The sequence below is a fragment of the Parasteatoda tepidariorum genome, chromosome 4, assembly GCF_982258835.1.
Source record: "Parasteatoda tepidariorum strain Cologne lab strain chromosome 4, Ptep-v5.0, whole genome shotgun sequence".
NCBI lineage: Eukaryota > Metazoa > Arthropoda > Arachnida > Araneae > Theridiidae > Parasteatoda > Parasteatoda tepidariorum.
In genome coordinates this window covers 108,085,956-108,108,956 of record NC_141758.1, presented here as the reverse complement: position 1 = coordinate 108,108,956, position 23,001 = coordinate 108,085,956, and the positions used below count along the sequence as shown (strand labels likewise).

At 30.0% G+C, this 23,001-nt stretch overlaps 1 protein-coding gene across 11 annotated transcripts in view; it reads right to left on the bottom strand.

Annotated features, from left to right (window-relative positions):
• Positions 1 to 23,001, bottom strand: part of LOC107446727 (phosphatidylinositol-binding clathrin assembly protein LAP) — a 50,106-nt gene that overhangs the window by 13,466 nt on the left and 13,639 nt on the right. Inside the window, exons 7-15 of one of the 11 annotated variants that reach the window (XM_087161887.1) lie at positions 21,751 to 21,862; positions 21,174 to 21,280; positions 18,852 to 18,899; positions 15,300 to 15,341; positions 14,381 to 14,457; positions 12,687 to 12,846; positions 7,837 to 7,884; positions 5,658 to 5,862; positions 1,815 to 1,913 (exon numbers count right to left, since the gene is read on the bottom strand). In XM_087161887.1, coding sequence (XP_087018013.1) covers positions 1,815 to 1,913; positions 5,658 to 5,862; positions 7,837 to 7,884; positions 12,687 to 12,846; positions 14,381 to 14,457; positions 15,300 to 15,341; positions 18,852 to 18,899; positions 21,174 to 21,280; positions 21,751 to 21,862 — 898 coding nt within the window. The remainder of the gene's footprint in view (positions 1 to 1,814; positions 1,914 to 5,657; positions 5,863 to 7,836; positions 7,885 to 12,686; positions 12,847 to 14,380; positions 14,458 to 15,299; positions 15,342 to 18,851; positions 18,900 to 21,173; positions 21,281 to 21,750; positions 21,863 to 23,001) is intronic. The other 10 variants (XM_087161889.1, XM_087161888.1, XM_087161890.1 and 7 more) reach the window with 10 other exon arrangements.

Below are 23,001 nucleotides of genomic sequence, written 5' to 3'. Positions count from 1 at the left end.
TGTAAGGAAAATTTTAAAATTCCCTGCATTTTAGCTGATTTTTAAATTCCTTGTATTTTCCAGGTTTTCTCTGCGGAGTGGCAAACCTGTTTAACTAATGACATCAGATGAAAAGATTTTCAAATGGACACTCATTTTTATTTATTTTAATGGAACCGAATTTCGGCACTTGATTCAAGAGAAGAGGAGGATGCATATAAAAACTGGAAACTGTAGTCTTCATATTTTTAACAAGAGAGAAGAAGGATCTTACACTTTACCTTTATATTTTCACATTATACTTCTGAGATGTAATTGCAAACATTTTAACTTCTCATTTATAAAACTCATCTACCCAAAATAAAAATTAACGGGAAATTTTCCAAAAAAAAGTAGCAAAAAATTTTTTTTTTAATATATTAAAAGCAAAATCTGCATACATCACGATTAAACAATAATAAGAAATAATTATTTGATATTATTTTTTTCGCTTGAAATATTTATTAGGTAAATGAGTTTTAAATTGTTTCAATTTGAACAAAAATGAGTCCCAAAGATGATGTACAAAATTTAAAGAGAAAATCTAGCAAAAAAAAAAAAGAAGTATAACTTAAAATTATTTTTTGCACTAACTGAAATTAATTAGCAAAGTATCTTGGTATGTTAATCTTAGGTAAAAGCTAATATTGGCATAATTTTTTTTTGCACACTATATCTATATTATTCAACTTGTAACTCAATAGACAACTGGCTAGTTTTTCATTTTGTGATGTAGCAAAGTAGACTGTAAACCAAACTTACAGCCGAAATTGTAAATATTTGTCACAACTTGGTTCCAAATCTAAATTAAAACCAGTTTTGAAGACTGCATCTCCATGTCTCCTAAAAATGCACGCAGGGTAACGGAACTGTTAGAATTTCTTTTCTTTCTTGACACAAAATATCAACAAAAGTTAAAGCAAATATTTACTTAAATGAAACAGTCAAGAGTCATTAGTGTGGGAGTGCTTCTCGGTCCTCTGTGACCTCTCTACTCATAACAAGGTATACCTACATTGAATACCAGGACGTATAGGCATTCTTGGAACTGAGCTGGCTAATGAAACAGTACTTGCTGGCTTTAGTGTGATTTTCTGGGGCCCTGAACCAGCCTTGAGAATTTCTCCCACATCATTCAGGGCATCTATATTCAAGCTCTACGGCAAAATTGCTCATAAGCAATAGTGTAACTCGGATGGTCAGAGACAAGCTGAAGAGCTCCTTAAGCTAAAGAGGAACAGTTTGAGGAAGATCATTGGTCTTCTCACTGGACACTGCACCCTCAGGAAACACCTATACGTAATGGGCATTAAATCTAATCCTCTTTGTTGAGGTTGTCATCTTGAAGAGGAGACTTCATGACATATACTTTGTGATTGTGAGGTCTATTCTGCTCACTTGAGCATTTAGGGCAACATTGCATGAAGGCCTGTGAGCTGCAAGACGCTCCTGTCCGGTGTTTGCTGACATTTCAGCTATAAGGCTTTCTTGTTAATCATGATTTAGGGATATGGGTACAATAGACCTCTGGTCGATGTGTCCTGATTTTTGGAGCTGCCCAACCTTTAAGTCTAAGAGTCAAGATGCTCCACCCATCACATGCTGCCAATTTATTATGCCAACGTTTCAAAACATGTGAAACAAATCATGTAAAAAATAATTCAGTTACTATTTTCAAAAAAGAAAACCATTGTAACTAAATTGAAAAGAAAGATTATTACTTATTGAACAAAATATTGTAAACATACTGTTAAAAAAAGAAATTTATAAACGAATTGGTGGACAACATAGGTTACCTCCCGTATCAGCTTGTTGAACCACAGGAAATGCAGCACTAAAAGGTACTTCAGTGACAAAATTTGGAGCCATTGCTTGAGGCTGAACTGCTGAAAGATCTAAATTGTTAAAAAAAAAAAGATTAAGATAGATATTAGTATGTGTATATAGCTAATTTTAAAATACCAGATTATAAAATGGACAGAATCAACCATTTCTGATTCGGTCAACCATTAACAAAAGTTAGAGAACAGTTTTGACCCCTGTGGCACACTTTTTTCGAGCTATATGTGACAATTCTCTCTAGTACTAATACCTATCTGAAAGGTATTTTTAATAGTAGCAAAAGCATACGTAATTAATTTAAAGTAACAGAAGCGCTTTCTGTTAACAAAAAATATTTAAAAAAAACCTTCATGTATAGCATAGAACAGTATATATACAGTACACTCTCGATTATCCGTGCCCGGATTATCCGGTTTGCGGATTATCCGTGCTCATTCCGGAGTCACACAAAAAATATAAAGAGAAACATTTTCAAGATTAACAAAAATTTGATTCATGAAGTTATAACACTACCAAATTTTTGGAAAGCAATATTCGTTATTGGATTGCAGTATATGGAACAAATCGTCTACGTTATGGATGATATGGAAAATCGTCTACGTTATGGATGATATGGAAAATCGTCTACGTTATCACGATCGTGGAGAAAGATGATACCGCTTGATGAACAATTCTCTTCAGATGTTCAAGAAAAATATGATAACAGTATTCTCGAACAAGCAAAAGAAATCTAAGGTTTCGAAATTCCTTATGAAGAAAATTTAGAAGATTGGTTTCAAAGTGATGCATGTGAGCCTGGCTTGCAGTATTTGACTGATGAAGACATCGCTATGTTGTTAAATCAAATAGTGATGATAGTAACTGATGCCGAAGATGTAGTAAATGAATGAAATACAATTTCTCATTCTGCTGCTCTGTGGAAACTTTATTAGATTATATGGGAGGATTTGATTACGGTGACATTACTGCGGTTCGTAAAATATATGTATCGATATATGGCGAAGACGCATTACACATTTTTTAATAAGGAAAATTCCTAGTTTGATGTTATGCATGCAAATGTCAGTAATTTTTATATTTTTTGTACTGATATTGAATTTTTCTTTAATAAAAGGAGTTTTCGGATTATCCGTGTTTTTCGATTGTCCGTGCGACCTGTCCCGGTGATTAACCCGGATAAACGGGAGTGCACTGTAGTTTTTTAATTATAAATCTAAGAATTTTTGTTTTAAATCTAAACATAAAAGTATACATGAAGTATACATAGTTTTAAATCTAAACAAAAAAATACATGTACTAATATTTTTGGCGATATTCTCCTGTTCTACAAAATATTTTTAAAGTTAACCTTTTTTAAATTTTTGCTATTTAAAAATTACTTTTTATAATATCAATCTGAAACTCTAGCTTAAGCCAGATATAGCGGAATTTTTTTATTCTCAAGTAAAAAAAAAAAAAAAAACACAAGCCACTTTTTCCTTTTCTTATATGCGATAAACGCATTTTTTGAATACAATTCTGCAAAAAAAGGAAAAAAAAGTTCTGTAGAAGAAAAAAATTTTCAAAAAATTCTGCAGATAAAAAACCTAAACTTCTTTGCTTCCCAAACATAAAACCTCTCAGGAGGAATTCTTTAATGTCCTGCAACAATGTCGCTGTGATTCTGCCACGGGGTTATAGCCAGGTGTTACATATGAGGGTAGAACCAAATGCTCTGAAAATACATGCTTACATTTTTACATGCTATTTGAGTTGAAAATAAATTGACCAATTTTCTGGCAAAAAGTATTAAACTTTTAGATACCTAAAACATTTTCATTTTCTGTGACTTTTAAGTTATTTTGGTTAAATTCCTAGACGTTTCTCGAATTTTTCCAGATAAATAAAATTCTCTGAAAGGGTTGCCACTCAAATCAGGAAAAAAAAAATTCCCTGTGCATATTATACACAGTATATTAAGAGGAAACAACAATTGGGCTAACTATAATCATTAGTTTTAATTGTCGGAAAAACAGCTGAATATACTTAAATAATGCTATAGTAAATGAAATAGTTTAGGATAGCTGAAATATTATGGTTAAATATCCATGGTTAAATATCACTTTGAGTGGTCACTATTTTTTAAAAGACAAAAATAAGAAACAAAATTCCCTGTATTTTCCCAGTTTGTAAAGAAAGGATTAAAATTCTGTGGAGTGGCAACCCTGCCTGACTTTTCCCTGTTCTTTGACCGCTCTACATATACAAATGGTCATTTTTGACATAATCACAATAAAGATAAAAGTATTTGAAGGAAAATGCAACCTGCTTAAAAACAATCACTGTCAATGCGACGTTTTCTGACGTTGGAGTTCCGGTCTCACGTATTGAATGTTTAGATTATGGTACTGGAAACTACAATCAAAGTAGCTGTTTATTCACAGATTTTATTAAGGGTATAGTGTTTGTTAGTAAGAATGGGCAATAACATATACAACTCTGCCTATACTTGGTAGTCTATATGTAGCAATATTTTTGACACGAGACAAAATTAAATTATTCAAACTTATTTCAGAGCTTCCAACATAAAGGTGAAAAAATCCAGTAGATTTCAGAACTCAACCGAAATTATACACAAAAAAAGGACATTATTTTCATACCATAGAATATGTAAGAAATGTTAGGGATTCTTTAAAAATTTATAAAACAAAACATAAATACAATGCTGAAAAAAAAAGAAATTAAAATTTGGACTATTTGATAAACTCTGTACTTGCATTCAATTAATTCATTTTACTGATAAACCAGATATTAAAAAAAAAATCCACAATTGCAATGTTAGGTAGGCAGTTTATTTATGTCACACTAGAGCTGTACAATGGGCTATTGGTGACGGCTTGGGAAACATCCCTAAGGATGATCCAAAGACCTACCATCAAAATTTTTGATCCTCAACAGATCCCTGCTCCCCAGTTTTCATAGCCCGACGACCTGAGGGAGAAATAAAGAACTTAGGGGTAGAACAGTTTATGAGGACTGATACCGTACATCTTTGCAACACAATGGGCTATTGCAGAGATGCTAACTGCTCCGGACACGCTTAAATAATTTAAATAATAGTAAATAACTACAAACTAAATTTGAAAATATTTGACTAATTTTGCATGCTTTTTAAGAGTTTTAATATGACTTAACTTTAAGTAAGTGGCGAATTATATTAAGCCTTCGAATTATTTGGAAATAGTGGTGGATAAAAACCTAATAAATTGAATTTATTAAACCAAGAATCACAATTAATAAGTTACCACTCGAAAATATTTATTCGATGTCCAGAGCAAGGTGGCATCTCTGCTATTGGCAACGGCCCGTGAAACATCCCTAATGATGATTCAAAAACATACCATTGCAATTTCGATCCTCTGCAGCAGGCATGGCTCACCTGTTTTTGTAGTCTAACGACCTGCGCATGAAATAAAGAACTTAGGAGTAGAACAGTTTATGAGGACTAATACCGCACACCCTCGGTCCCTATGCAGGCCGATCAAAGTGGTTACCCACCCGCTTACTGAACGTAGTCAGTTATGCTTGAATTTAGTGTTCTACTGAGAACCACGTCTTTATGATCAATCCACTACGTGGACAAGACAAAACTTTAAGAATGTACAATGGAAAGCATAATTATAGTCGTTACTTTGCAACACAGATATGTTAAATGTATATACAGATAATGTTAGGATATTTGAATAGGACAAAAAGATTTTGTTCAAATACATTTCAACAGATGAATTCAAAACACACAATAAACAAAAATATTATACCTTCTTGTGGGTAAGGGACAGCCTGTATGAAACCTCCACCTAAAACTGGTTGATTCAGAGACATCAAATCGGATGAGGGCTTTTCTGAGTTCATTATTTCTTTTGGCTTGGCAGGGGGACTCACAGATACAGGAGGTGGTATGGGGCTGGGAACTTTGGGGATAGCATCGGGAGTCTGTTTGGCTAGTTCTTTCAACCTCTGCTCCTGGGGAATAGGTTTTTCAAAATTAATACATTCCAACACTAACTTATGAAGCTATTCAATTTCCTCATAGTACTACAGTCAAATCTCGCTATAGTGAACCTTCAAGGAACCAAAATTTCCATTCACTATAACCGGGACTTCACTATATCCGTTCCACGAACAATTTTTACTGATGGTTCCAAACTCCCCCCTTTTAAAACGCATTATTCAAATAAATGATCCATAAAATGAAATACAAAAATGACTGAAAAATAAAACATAGTATCAAAAAATGCATTAACTTACATTTTTTTATTACCTTTCGACTTGCATACAAAATAAATTAGTAATTTTTAACTAATGAGCAATACTCAACATCACATATGGAAACACTTCCCAACTCCCCAATAATTTTTCCTGAATTTATGTTATTCCGCATTTTAAACCTGTATCATAAAAGTAGTCTCCCCAACTTTCTTAGCAAATTCAGACTTTGACTTGAAGCATTTATCCAGATACTGTAAGATTGTGGCTTCTTTGAATGCTGAACCAATTCAATAATGGTATTCAATAATTAAGCAAATAAGAAAAAATGCTTATTGCTACATTCTATGCTATAAATGGTTCTAAAAAGCGGTATATGAATTTATTTTCAAGTAGAAATTTCAAAATTATTACAAAAAAATGAAGAAAATAAGTCGAAATCAGAAGAAAGTTCATAATATCCAACTTCCTCTCTTTTTTTGGTTCATTATATCTACAAAGAATAACATTATACATGTGTAGCAAGGCAGGGGAGTGAACATTTTATTCACTATAACCAGGAGTTCACTATAAACCATGTTCACTATAGCGGGGTTTGACTGTATCTTCATAAGCTATTTAATTTCATCATAGTATAGGATAATCATAATTAAAATATGAGGTTTTTAAATTTTTTCACTGAGATCTTTAAACATTCATTTTTTTTCTTGCGGAATTCCTAGGAAAATCCATCACATTGGACTTTCGTCCAATGTTTTTTCATATCGTTTGCATGATTTCTTTCCTAAGAGTAACTTTTTTATTATCTTAATGGTTACTATTATTTTCTAACTCTAGATTATTCTTTAATTTTTATCAATGCTCAAATGAAGGATGGTTTAACTCATTCATTGCCACGGACGAGGTATCTTGTCTTCGTTGCACTCTATTGTTGTAACACAAAATATTGTTCATTATTGCAATTGATTATTCTTTAAAATAAAATAAGCAAGTTTTAAAAGAAATTGCATTCATACTAAAATGTTTTGTACAACCTAAACAAGTTTTTTAATAAAAATGTGCCATGTTAAAGAAACTATTAAAACTACTATTTGTTTTGCTATTTTTATGCACGAAAATTTAAACATCTCAATAACTTTTGTATAAAGAAAAAGAGACACAGCTCTTTTATAGTATCACTCAGTATTCACTATAGATCAGTATTCACTCTTTTTAGACTGATGGCACTTTAAAAATATCTGGCATTTTTGGATCATCCGAATTTAAAAACTTATAAAAATAAATAAACTTATAAAGATAAATAAATATTACAAAATTTGTTAAATGAATCAAATTATTTTAGTTGATAAAAATTAGTACTTAAACAATAAAAAACGGATTTTTCAACTAAAAATACATTTTCTTTTAAAAAGATCACGGGGGTGATCCAGGCTGTCAGATTATCTCCCAATACATTAAAATTAGTTAATAAAGTAGCGAGATTGCAAAACAATTTAAGCATGTGTACAAAATATGAACACTTAATATATTTTAAAATCAAGACCTATGATTTTTAAAAATACAGATATAACACATTTTCTGATCAAACCATAGAACACTTTCAAGCAAGCACACAAATTAAAATAAATAATCCTATCTAAAGCAAGCATAAAATACTTAGGAGGTGCTTAGGAGATATAGGAATACTTAGGAGATATACTCTTCTTAAAGAATTGAAGGAGATGTACTAACCAGGATAGTATTCCAATCTACAGATAAAGTATGAGCTTCTTCATGCGACTACAGGAGGAAGAAGAAGAGATTATTTCTACAAAGCATGCATTAAGAGAGTGAAAAGGAAAAACAGGGATGCCAGTTTAGGTAACAATCGCTTTATTTTTATAACTAATACATGCAGGAGTATGGTTTTGTGCAAAACTAAGAATGCAAAAGTAAATTTTACGGATTAAGTTTTATAACTAAATTATTACATATACACTCAATTATTATTTATGTAACTAACACGAAAACATGTTTAATTGTACATCTGATTATCCGATATTATTAAAATATTTTTTTATTCAGAACTTATACCATTCAGGGGTGATTGTGAGCCCAACTCAAAAATCCAGAAAATTTCTTGGGTGAAATCATGAATGAAGCATTTCAAAAAATTAATGTCTTTATAAATTTAATTCATTCATATTTTCAAAACATGAAATTCCAAATAAATTATATGCAGCCTAATTTAAATTAACAATTAAGTATAAGTTTAATTTTACCTCTAACCACTTTTATTATTCTACTAGAAAAAATATTTACAAATGAAAGAGATGCCAAGCATAAATTATAGTTCTAATATTTAAAAAAAATATATACAAGAGTTTTTATACATTAATGCGATCAGTGATTTCTTAAAACTTCTGGACCTTGGATTTCCAGAAACTTCCAGAACGCGGGTAGCGAAAAATCTGGAAATCTAAATTTTTTCTGGATCACAATCATCTCTGACCATTACTATATGCTTTTAAAATATAACCCTTTCCTCTATAATCTCCAATATCAATATTTTTTAGTTTATTATTTATAATATAAAGATTTAGGGAGAGTTGTTATCTATCAAAAGGTTTCACCAGATTGAATTGAGTTAGCATGTCTAATATACTTGAGATTTGATGTTTAATAATTGTAGTGGTAGTTACGTCTCGAACCTATCTAATTATCGAATAATATGTTAATGTGTCTGACTGTGAAGTAAATGGTTCGGAATTCGAAACACGCTCAGGGTATAGATGTTTCTTTCTAGGTGTTATCCTTTGATGTATGATGTGTGAATGGGTGTGGGTAATGATGCTTCCCTCCATGACTAAGGTTCATAGGTGGCCACCAGGTAACATTAAATAAGCAACAGTGTTAGCATCTTTCGAGGTAAAAAATAAAAAGTTCAATGCCAGCCGTTAGTAAAAACATGGAGCAAAGTGTTGTATGATTGCAGCACAATCTGAGACAGAAGATCCGATCCTGAATCTACACAATAACAGCTCAGTGCTTTTATTTATTGATTTATCAAAGTTGAATATTTACTATAGACCTACATAACAGTATTGTAATGTAATTTATAAATATGCAGAGCAAGTAAAATAATATTTAAAAATTCAAATAAGATAAAATGCATGAATACTAAGTCTTGTTAAGTTAAAAACTATAACAGGGTGCATAGCCAAATCCTTCAACAAAAAATAAGCACCTTTTAAGTACTTTTTAAGCACTCAAAAAATATTTTTAATCACTCTATTCTTTAACAAAAGGCAAAATAATTTTCAAGGACTTTATATGATAAAATAATCAAAAGATTTTTTGGTTCAATATCAGAGGGTGGAAAATGAAGCCTGAAATTGGGAATATCTTGCAAATTGCAGCAGAGCTGCACACGAGAGTGCAATAATCTCACTGAACCCAGCTCAGTTGACGCACATGCGGACTCGCAAGTATTCCATCAAACATGTAAAATGATTGGCGCTTTCATACGCTACGGACCGAAGGTTTGTCGAAATGCATTGATTGAATGAATCGTAAAAACGTAGAATAGAACAATGTGAAAACCACACTTTTACATAATACGTGGAGAAAATCGACATGGTGAAGAAAAAAAATCTCATTTTGGAAAAGGGAAAATTAATCACTTTTTAAAAGCACCTTAAAGGACATTTAAAAATCGAAAATAAGTACCTTTAAGCACTTTTTAAAAATGCTATGCATCATGTATAACTTTAACCTGCTTTTTTTTAATTGAGAATTTTACAAGATAAATACAGAAATTTTCATTCCATAAATTTAAGAAAAAGGATAGAGCAGTAGTAGTATAATAACACAAATCATTTATTACTGTTTTTATCTTCTCAACAGTCAGATTCTCAATAACTATAAGTGGCATTATTCAATGGAAAATTCAATTATTCAAATTTTAGTTTTCCGATAAGAAAAATTGAGCTGACTTTTTAAGTATCTGTAATTATTTACTCTAAGTCAATTTGATTTTTCATATGAATCCCATTTTCAAAAACTTTTTTTTAACCAATCTGAAATATGGTAATAAGAAATGCCTGATAATTTACACCAACACTGATTAGAAAAAAGCATTAATGGATAGAAAGTTTGTAAAAATATTTATAAGATAACTATTAAAAAAACTACCACTCAGTAAATAATATAAAGGAGAAGATTTCTTGTGAGGTAAAGGAAATTCCAAAATAAATTTATACAATCTCTTTGAGTGTTAGAGCTGTTTAAGTGTGTAATCAAAGATTATATAAAGCATGATATAGTTTCATTGAAAAAATAGCATTCATTTGGGTCGCAATATTATATTGCAAATGTTAACACTCATATAGGAGTGTTAATTTATGTGTAAATGAGTTTTGATGATAAATGCAATATTTCTTTACTGTATTAAAAAAATTGATAAAAACCCAATCATGATAAGGGAAAAGTCAAGCAGCATACATAAATGATTGTGTATTCCATTTCTCATGAGGGATTACCAACATTATTTTATTGATAGTTATTCAATTTTGATGATTGTAACTGAGAACCATAAAAGCTTTAAAAAACAATAACGTGCAGTGAAATTCACGCAAAAGACTTAAATGATCCAGTATTCATCGTTATAGGAGAAAGTTATCAGTATTGTTTTATTATCAGTTATTCAATGAGACAATTTTAATGATTCTAATTGGTGTTCCGAAATTATGTAAATACAATTAGAGTTGCCTCTCAAATCAGGAAAAAAAAAATTCTTTGTATTTTCTCTGAACATATTATACGCAAGATAGTAAGAGGAAACATAGTAACTGTGCTCTTGAGCAAGCTATATTGGGCTAACTATACCACTTTTAATTGATTAGAAAACTTAGAGAAAGAAAGGGAACAGCTGAACATACCTAAACAAGTTATAGAAAAAAATTTTATAAAGTCAATTCCTACTTAGATCAGAAGAAGAAAAATTTTATTTTAGTTACTTTTTATTATATAATTAAAATTTTTTCACCCACGAAAACTAAAATTAATTAATTAAATTTAATTAATAAATAAATATTTGAAAAAACTGCATTCACATCAAGTGTCTTTCACTACAAGTTTAAAAAAATGTATTTGAATTTGAGTGGACGAATAAAAAGTATTTTATTAACGATTGAAAATTTGACTAAGATATAGGGAGAGTATGAACTAATAAGTAGGAATTGGAAGAGAAAAAAAGGCGCATGGTATCGGACAACTATTAAAGTATAAATTTGGTGATGTGGACCACACTTGCTACCAGGTAATGTTATTTATTGAATTGATCTGACACAGTGAATATAAAATAATTAAACATTTAAATGTACTCAATAAACTATTTTTTTGTTCAAATAGAGCTATAAGTTAGAAATTATCACTGATTTAATTTTTTTTTTTAAAATAGGTAAAAAACTGAAATCACTTATAGTAAAATTTAAAACAATGACTAATGCTTAACCAATTAGAAAACTCCAATTCGTTTTTTGCTCATGTCCTATTTAACTTATGAATTAATATTTGAAAAAAAACTGCATTAACTTTGAGTGTCATCCACTATACCAGGGATGGCGAACCAATGGCACGCGTGCCATTTATGGCACGAGACACAATATTTTGGGCATGCCGCCGATCACAATTGTTATTACATAAATGTTATTACACTATGAAGCATATGTAACATCTAAATTAAAATTAAAAAAAATAAACAAAATAATAAACAATTATTAATAAGAAAATTAACTATTAATGCTAAATAAACAATTAATAACCATAAAAAACAAGCTAACAATAAATAACTAGCAAAAAAAAAAATAACAGTCCTGCTTAAACTAACACCTTACAACCTAATATAAGTTATCTGTCATCTAATCTGCAACAACAGAAGTCAGACTGATGTTACTTTATGTTGTTTTAAGACATGGAAAAATGCTTTTTTTTTCAATGTAAATAAAGAGTTTTGAGTTGATAGTATTTAGTATTATTATTTTCCCAATAATCACGAAGTCAAAATTATTTGACGGCACGTCTATGACCTCATTAAACAATTTTTTAGAAGCATTGGCACGTTGGTGTATAAAGGTTCACCACCCCTGCACTACACATTTAAAAAAATGTATCTGAACTTGAGTGGATAAATAAAAAGAATTTTATAAATGATTGAAAATTTGAACAAGATATAGGGAGAGTTTGAACTTACAGGAGAAATTGACAAAAAGAAACAGCTGAAGATACTTCAATAATGCTGCAGTAAATTAAACAGTTTAGTATAGTTGAAATATCCTTAAGAGTGGTCACCATTTTTTAAAAGATGAAAATAAGAAACAAAATTCCCTGTTATTTTAGGTGATTTTTAAATTCCCTGATTTTCCCGGTTTTCTCTGTGGAGTGAGAATCCTGGCAATGAAGTGAGGCAAGAGTCATGCAAGATGCATAAATAAGTCTGCAGTCCTTTGAGACGATTTTAATGATCATTAATAGGCATTCCCGAATGCTCAAAATATGAAATGCAGCGAGATTCATGCAACTTTTACAAGTGATTATACAACCTTCAATTGATTCATGATAGCAGCTTCTTCTTCAACAGCCCTCCTCATACTCTCATCCACTGTCAGGCCATTCAGCTCGTGAGAGATTTCATGTGCACTGTTTGCTAAAGCAGAACTAGTAGAGCTCAGAGCAGACACTGCACACTGAACTGAATTTGTCCTAAAAGGTTAATGAAATTTCTTAAACTATGTAATATTTTTTCTTTGTGTAAATAATAAAAGCTTATGAACTAATAATATAATATTTATAATTTAAAGAGTACACTTTTTTAAAATCATAAATAATAAAAAAAATGATGTAGGGGGAGAAACTACATAAATGATGTAGCCAGATTTTTCAACAAAAAATAAGCACCTTTTAAGCGCTCAAAAAATATTTTTAATCACTTTCCAAAAAAAGAAAAAAATCATAATTAGGATCTGTGCAGTAATAAAAATTATTTTTTTCTATTGCTTAAAGTTCTTAATTTATAAACTAAAAAAAAATTCAAAATCATCAAAAATTAAAAATCAATAAAAGTTAAAAACTTTACATAATCATGATAAAGTAACTAGTTTCTGATAAACAATGCAGAAAAAATTGTGAAAATCGTACATTTTTTGTATTTTAGAACGATAATCGACACAGCAAAGAAAAAAGAAGATCTCTTTATAAAACATAAAAAATTAAGCACTTTTTACAAACCCCGATTAAAAAGAGCACCTTTAAGGGCTTTTAAAAACATAAATCAAAAATTAGCACCTTTAAAAAACGCTACGCACTCTGTAAAATAAAGGGTGGTATTGTAATAAATTTTAATGATCAGCTTAACAAAATACAGCGAAATTTCACATTATACAGACTACTCACACTAGAGATAATTTTTTTACTTTTAATTGCTGACAATCTTTTATGAATAAAAATTAATAGAGACCTTTTTCAAAATGGACACAACTAGTAGTTTACATTTAAAAAAGCTTTTTTAAATTCCTTGAAGTAGAACACTCCATGAGTTTGTTTTTCGTAAATTTTTAGAATTTGATTTGAATGTAAGTATGGTTTTTAAAAACAATACATAATAGAATAAAGAGAGCAACAAATTTTCGTGTGGGGCAAAAAAGGAAGTGACAAAACTAATATTTCTTTGAATGCTTTTGTCTAACTATTTCATTTAGTTATAGTAAGTCATTTAGAGCACGATTCCTGGACTGCAATAACTCACTGCTCAATTAATGTAACAGTTTACAACATAAGATTTTTCAAAAACCTCTTCTGAACATACTCTGAGTCCAATGAGTTTTACAATATGATCATTTATGGGTAAGTCTTTTTTAGTCGTTTATTAGTTACATAAATATTAAAAGCAGTAGCATATTTCTCAAAAAATTTTTATTAAAAAGTAAACCATTATTTTAACATGAATCTTACTATACAAAAAGAATTCATCGGGATATACATATTATAAAAATAGAATAATATATATATCTTCAAGAAAACTTTCAGGTATTTAAGATATATTTTGTATAGCAATTTAATTATAATAAGATTAAAAATTAAAATTGAATTTCAATGAATTTTCACTAATATTCAATTATAAAGTGAAGTTTAGAGACTAATACAGTATCAAAGATTTTTTATGACTGACACCTAATTGTATATAATAATAAAAAAAAGACAAATTTAGTATTATACGTTCAAACAAATATGTAGTTACTTGGCAACTGTTTGACTTTTTTTTCCTTCCAAATATGTAAGGTGATTTTCCATTTCTTCTAGCAAAGTACACGGAGCCTAAAAACAAAGTAAATTGTTGTAATGCATAGTATAGTTTAAATTTAACTATTAATCATAGGGTGGGCTCAAACATTCATAAAAAAAATTCCCTGATTTTTTCGAATCTGATTATATCAAAATTCCTTTCCTTTCTGTAACTGATGAAATGAATTGGACAATTAATTTTCAGTTTTGCTCATTCAAATGCATAAAACAAAAATTATGAAATAAGTTTACTTGCTATTGAAAATAAACAGTATTTTAAAAATGACAAGGACAAAACTAAATAAACATATATAAAACGATTACTTGTTGTGGCTCAGGGGATAGAGCGCTTGTTTCCCAAAGAGGTTAGCCGGGTTCAAATCCCACATAGCGATGGTTGGAATTCTAATTCTGCATTTCGGCTCATGCCAAACACAGCGATGACGTTAAATATCCTGGATGGTAGACGGATCATGGGGTAAAGTCCCCTTGCCATTAGGCTAACCACGGGAGGTTTCTGTGGTTTCCTCACCATGTAACACAAATGCGGGTTAGTTCCATCAAAAGTCCTCCACAGAGGCGAATTTCTCCCAATAACTGATCTAGGAATTCATTTGTCTTCTGGATTGGGTTCAAAATTGCAAGGATAAATAAGGAGTTTAACATAGGTAGTCTTAAACACAAAATTGGGACCGGCTGTTGAACGACAATTAAAATAAAATAAGAAAAAAGTAAAGAAAACTTATAGTAAAATATTGCAATTTAGAAAGCATTACTGCCCGTGTGTTTAAAGCGGATTTTGCTATTTAAATTTCATTTTAGGAACATTTTAGAGTTCAAGTTCAATTGATTTAAAGCATAGCATTATGACTTACCTTGGTTAAATCAGGTATACTGCCCTTATCAATGCCAACACTCTGTAAAATAAACATTTAAAAATTCCATCAAAATTTTGCGAAAACAGAAAAATTGGAAATAAGATTTAAAAAGACAGCACTTTGAGAAATTAAAATAAAGAAAACATAATTCAATATAAATATAATACTTAATAAAATTTTTTTTATAATTAACACAGAAGTAGCATTATTAAATATTTTTCAACTACTGGCTTCACTATTTCTGAAAGACAAACAAGTATATGCTTTGTGGCTGGTTGAGCACTGAATTAGGTTGAGGGTTCGATCCCCGCTAGCGAAAGACTACTTGTGCGGTAAATGGTGACAGGCGCATGTTAAATCTGTCAGGTCACAAAGTCCTCCATGTTTCCATAACTAGCCATACCTCTGGGGGAGCTGATCCAGGAGTTTAATGTCTTCTGGATTGGTTCAAAATTATAAGGCTACGGAGTTGAACATTACTAGATCTAAACCCAAAATTAGGTGGGCTGCTCAACGACAGTTATAAAATAAAATAATACTGTGCTTGTTCTCAACGAAGGCAAAATTTCTCTAAGTATTTGATCAAGGAGTTCACTTGTCCTTTTGGATTTGGGCTATGGAGTTGAACATTAATAGTTGTAATTCCAAAAAATTGAGTCTGCTGTTCAACGACAGTTATAATTTTTTTTTTTAAAGAGCCGTGGTGGCTCAAGGGATAGGGTGTTCGCCTTCCAATAAGGTGAACCAGGCCAGTGATGGCCGGTCAATAGGCATTTTGCACACGGTGCAACAACCAAAGAGCTGACATAAAACATTCTCAGTGGTAAACAGATCATGGGTTAGAGCTCACTTATCGTCTGACTACCCGAGAGTAGTTTTCCTCCCCATGTAATGTAAACGCAGGTTAGTTCCATCAAAAAGTCCTTTACGAAGGCAAATTTCTAGCAATACTCTGGATTGGGTATAAAATTACAAGGCTATGTAATTATAGTTCAATGACTGTTTTAAAAAAACAATATTGTAATAAATTAAAAAATGTCTTTAAAATGTTAGTTATTTTTCATAAATAAAAAAATCTATTATGCAATTAAAAAAATTATTAATTTACATAGTGAAAATACAAAATCTTTAGATTGGGTATAAAAATGAAGAAAAATTTTTATCCTTTCATTTTTCACCTTGGTCGAAAGACTCAGGGATGAGAGTAGTCAGAAAGTAAAAAAGAGGAAATCCAAGAAAAAAGATATATATATATATATATATATATATATATATATATATATATATATATATATATATATATATATATATATATATATATATATATATATATATATATATATATATATAAATAAAAACAAAAATTTGATTAAAAAAAAAGTGCGATTTTTAAACTTGTAATTGTAAACCATGTGATTATAAATCCCGATATGAGGCTTTTAAATCACGTAAATATGAAAATCTACATCGAATTTAAAAAAGGCGAAAATACAAATCATGATTTTTTAATTTTTAGATCACGATGCATAATTTTTAAATCGTGCGAAATTACAACCGCAAAAACGAATCACGACATTGGATTTTAAGCTCGCGTGAATTGCTACATAGGGTTTTAAAAGCTCGTAAATACAAATCGCGATATTGATTTTTTAAATCTCGTAAGTAAAAATCGTAATGTACAATATTTAAATCGCCTGAATAAGAACCGCAACGTTCAACTTTTAAATCAGGTAAATACGAAAATCGAGGTTTGATAATGAAATCGCGATTTGAAAAATGCATAAATACAAAACACGATACTGGATTTTTAAATCTCGTAAATAAGAATCGCAATGCGCAACTTTTAAATCAGGTAAATACGAAAATCGATGATTGATATTAAAATCGCGTGAATAAAAATCAAGATATTTGCAGAGTCTGGACTTGGGATTTCTAATAGGCTTGTTTGTATTGTTTTTGTTTAGACATAATAAATAAAAATTTACAAGATTAATTGAATGAGCAAATAAATATTTTCACAGCAAATATTTTTGTTCTCTTTTTTCCCCTTTGTTTCTTCTTTTTTTTGTTTTTGTTTTCATGCCAGAATACAAGAAGCAGAGACGTCTGAATTACGAAAATAAGAGCTATCCAGCCGACGGATAAAAAATACGGAAAATCTTATTTTCTGCGCGTGAAATCGGAGAAAATAGTTAATATAAGTAAAAATGCGGAAGGATTAGCAGCTAGGGCGTAGATTGAATTTTCTGTTTATTTTTGAAAATCGTAAATAAATATAATTATTTTACTTCAACGACTGAATTTAAAAAAAAAAAAAAAAGCGGGATATTTATAAAAAAAACGAAACTTTCGGAGAATCGGAGTTTTTGATAAAAAAGCTGAAATTCGAGAGACAAAAAAAAATCTCATCTCTGAATAAAGAAAGGTCAACCAGTTTTATCCCAAGGAAATGATTTTTAGAGAAACTTCAGAGGGAGGAATAAGGACTTCAATAATTTCGCTCCGCGAAAAATTAAATTCCTCATAAAATATTCTAACTTGTGCAAAAAACAATTTCAGCGGAAATTAGCGGGAAAAATGGAAAAATCTGAAAAAAAGCGGAAATCCGCGAATCCGCGGAAGAATTTCATCCCTGAAGACTTAAGAAAATGGACTTAAGATCAATGGTCTGAGAAACATCCCTGAGGATGATCCAAAGGCATGCCATCGCAACTTTGATCTTCTGCTTTGGTAGCCAGACAGTCTAACAAGGACTGATACGGCACACCCTTGATCAAAGTGGTCACCCATCCGCTTACTGACCACAGCCAGTGATGCTTGACTTCGGTGTTCTACCGGGAATCATGTTTTTACGATCAGTCCACTGCGAGACAACTTTATTTCTTAACACTAATATTATAAATGAAGTGAGATAATTTTTGTGATCGGTGACGTCACCAGTTTCTATCATTACAGCTGTATGGTAAAGAAACCAGAGTTTCTTTCTTTTTTTTATTTTTAGAGCAGCATTTTGAAGTAGGGACAGTGATGACCAACTCGCATTTAAATTGAAGTTCATTTGGCAAATACAGTAGGGAACCGATTATCCGGAACGATCGGGACCATCGCTATTCCGGATAACTGATTTTTCCGGTTTTCTGAATCGCTACGAAAAGCTGTTTCTTTTATTGTTAAACCCAACTTAAAAAAAAAATATTTGGAAATAATCTTAAAAAGAAAAAAAAAACGATGAAGTAATACACTAATGATTATTTCCAAAATGATGGTAAGGTAAACATCTTTCAAAAAAGAAAGAAAAATCCTAAAATCTTACGAGGAAAAAAAACATTTTTTTAAAAAAAAAATGGCTGTAAAATTTATCAAATTTCGTTCCGGTTTTTTGGTTTTCCGGTTTTCTGATTTCCGGATAACGGGTTCTGTACTGTACTCTTAAGTTTTTGTGAGTCTGTTGATGTTATGGATAGGTCAATAAATAATAAAAATCTTGCAATTGTTCTTTTGTTCTGCTCTGACAATGTAGAAGGCTCTTCAAAAATAAAATGTACTAACCAGGAGAGTTTTCCAATCTACACATAAAGTATGAGCATCTTCATGCGACTACAGAAGGAAGAAGAAGAGATTATTTCTACAAAGCATGCAAAAATAGAATGAAACAGGGATGCTAAAAGAAGGACATTCACAATAAAAATTACTATATCACAACATGCATAGGACTGAATTGGTATAACCTTTTATAGGGGAAAAAATCTCAGTTCTTAGGAGTAGCAATCATTTCAGCTTTTGTACCTATTGATACTAACTTCATTCTTTCCATAGGCAAAATGGATCATATTGATTTGTCCCTTACATTTAAAAGTATAATGTTTATAAATTTATTTATTTACATACTTAATATATTATTTACAAAGTTAGTTAGTAGGGGAAGCTAATAGGGAAAATATTTATAAACTTGCCAAAGTCTATAAATATTTTTCCTACATTATATATCCAGGAGTGATTTTGTGAGCCCAACTCTAAAATCCTGAAATTTTTTTGAGTAAAATCATTAATGACTCATTTCTAAAAATTTATGTCTTTATAAATTTAATTCATTCATATTTTCAAAATATGAAATTCTCAATAAATTATATACAGCATAATTTAAATGAATAATTATGTATAAGTTTACTTTTATCTTTAACCATATTTATTATTCTAACAGAAAAAATATTTACAAATGAAAGCGATGCCAAGTATAAATTATAGTTCTAATATTTCTAAATAAAATATACAAGAAATTTTATACATAAATGTGAATGATGATTTCTTGAAACTTCAGGACCCTGGACTTCTGGAAACTACTGAATCGCGTAAAAACATAACTTTTAAAACATTACAAATGTGTAAAAACATTACCTTTTTCAAAATTTGCAAACTTTACAAGGAATAATATTTAAAATAGTATAAAAATATTTAAATAAAAATGGTACTTTTTATGAAACCATTGCAATTTAAGGTGTAAAATATCCTCTCATACTACGATACTTGAACAAAAGTTGTTTGCTTCTTAAAGATATCAATGAAATTGAAAAAAAAAACTACTAACAATTTTCAGCGTATGAAGGGAGTAACATTAAGAATGATTGCAATTTAACTGCACTGTTATATCCCAAGGTTACGTCCAATCAAAGAAAGAATGATAGGATGAGCATGACACAAAAAAGCCACAAATACAATGACTGAAAAGTTTATAATGGTTTAAAGACAAGAGTAGCACATAGGAATATTTAAAAGGCAAAAGTAAGCATGCAATAGTAAAGTACTCAAAATAATGCTGACGAAGACAGCAGGACACCAGTACATACATTGAGAAGGTAATTTTAGTGCATAAAGAACAAAACACTAAAAGCACTGCAGCAGGTTTTTCATACAGATATGCATTGAAAATATAACTCAAGGGCTTTAGGACTTTTAGGGATTCAGGGCCCGAGCTAAGGACTTGAAATTACTAGCCAGCAAATTAACCAAAAATAAAAAAGTGTAAGCCAAATTTTAAAAGTCTCTGTCAAAGGAGCAAGTTTTACCTCACTATCGCATGATCCAGCAATGAACGTAATCTGTATTTTAATTTTTTCCTCCTTCTTATTGTTTATGTTATCTGCACTTAGTTTTAATTAGATATTTTACATAATTAAGGTAAATTACTATTATCGATTAAAATAAACATGATTTGTTGTAGAAAAATTCGTATTGATATCATTTCAAAGATCAAGGAGAATATTGATTTTTCTTTTTGATAGAAAAATCGTTCGTGAATACTTTCGCCAAAACATGATTTTCTTCCATCGAATTAACGATTTTATTGAATTTGGAGAGGCAGCAAATGCTTAGCGCGTTTTCTGATAATGATAACCCACATATTCAATCTGTTCAGGTGGGCAGTTTTTAAAGGCATTTTTCATGTAAAACAGCACAATTTACATGTACTTTGAACTGTTATTCAACTAGAAAGTTCATGAAACACTTATCTGGAAAAAATATTAAGGGTAAGTTTGAAGTAAAAATATCCCCTTTTCAAAAAGTGTGCAATAAACCCCTCAATTGTGAACCTATAAGTGTGTAATACACAGTTGTAGATGGCAGGGCTTACAATATTAGGTATATTTAAAAGTAAATTTGTTGCATATGAGTACAATAATCAAATCAGTACAAACAAAATATTAGCAGGTACATTTTAAAAGCAAATCAACTAGTAGACAGAAATGAACCAGGGTTGATGCATTCAAGGTAATGCTGTAGAACAATTTTACACTTAAAGTTGAAAACAAATTGTGTGTTACAGATGGCAACTTAATAATGTAGTAAAATATTTTATTATGAAAATTTTATTACTTCAGCTACTTTCAAAAAGTCTGACACCTTGTCCATGGCTATAATAAATTTCTTGTATATGTCTAAGGCCTCTTTACAATGCTTTTTATTCATGGTGAAGTACTTTTCTAAGGAAAGAATACAAAGTATTACTTGTAACGTAATTTATAACCAATCTTAATGCACTCATTTGAAAAATTACACACACACACAAAAAATTTTAATAATGCCTTATATTTAATTTTAAATGCATAAATTATATATTATTTGCTCATTTTTTTTTAAAGAAAAAAGCTTAACTAATATAGCTTAAGGTTGCAGGATTCATTAAAATTTGAAATATTCTCATCTGTACACATTCGGGAGTTGCCATATCATATGAATTATTCAAATTGCTTTTCTTAACAAATTGTTTTATTTGGTAAACTTACATTTGATTTAAGATAAACTATTCAGACTTTCCTTATGGTCCAAGAAAATGAAAAACATTTAATAGTTTGTAATATTTTGAGAGCTCAAAAATTTCTTAAATTTAGCATGGAAATTTAAAGTTCTCATTTCTAAATTAAAGATGGAAAAAATTGTAATCAATACATACCAAACAAATTGATAATTCCATCATTGTATGCAGCAAACAACTGAATCAGATCTCTATAAAGCAGCATAAAACAGGAATTCATAACCCCATTGCTTAAATCATCTGGGTTACACTGATAAAAAAAGTAATTATTAAAAAAATGTTTTTTCTTTTTTGTGAATTTGGAATAAATAAGAATGTTAAAGCTGAACACATATAGATATATAAATAACTTTCAATGTGAGCCTTAGGCTTTGTTATAGAAGCAACTAGATAAACAATTTTTAAACCTGTAACAAAAGGGAGCGGACAGCAACGAATTATACATTAAAAAAACTTCATTTACTTCATTACTTCATTCTACTTTTGTTTTATTTACTATTCTACTTTTATACAATTTATATTTTATTTTGATTTGGCCATTCTAACTGTTATTTTATCTTTATTTATATTTCTTATTTGTGGGTGTCTCTTTATTATGTCTTAGTTTGTGTACTTTTAAGTCATTAAGACTTACTTTGTGATTGTTTGTCATGCATTTTTCTTTGCATTTACATTTAAATGTTTCTAATTTCATTTTCTTATTTAATTTTCCATTATAGGGCCTAGGGGCACTATCAGTTTTTGCTTTCACCACTGACAACAGAAAGGCTCCTGTATATTAGCAGGCAGTGCATCGCCTGATGAAGTGCTGTGCTGCTAACACACATATCTTAAATTTTTATAATTTTTGCTGTTTTCTGCTAGAATTGTTTTTCTGACTTTATAAATTAAAATGAAACAAATTTGGATTTATAGCTGTTGTAAGCGCTTTGCTATTTTGATTTATTATTTTAAATGCTACTTACTTTTTTTTTTCTTTCTGAATTTGTAAATTAGTTTCATTCTTTGATTAGAATAGTATGATCTGTAACAGAGCTCCCATGCTTTAGAAATTTATGTTATGCTTTCGTAAAGTGAATTTTGGCATGAATTGCTGAATGAAATTCAAATAAAAAGGGATATCACTGCCTTCTCTAAAAGTCAAGTGGCTGTAAAAATTAATTCAAGGCCATTTCCCACATAAAACGCATTAACTAGTTTGAAATATTCTGGGAAATAGGGATAGTGGATCTCAAAGAAGAGTTCGTTAAACAGAAAATTCACTTGGCAATTTGGAAGTTATTTTACAAAGAAATTTCCAAAATATTTCTGGTTCCTCAAAAATAATAAATAAATAATAATAATCCCAAAACAGAGAAATTTGCAAACTGGGAATTTGTTAAATAGAAG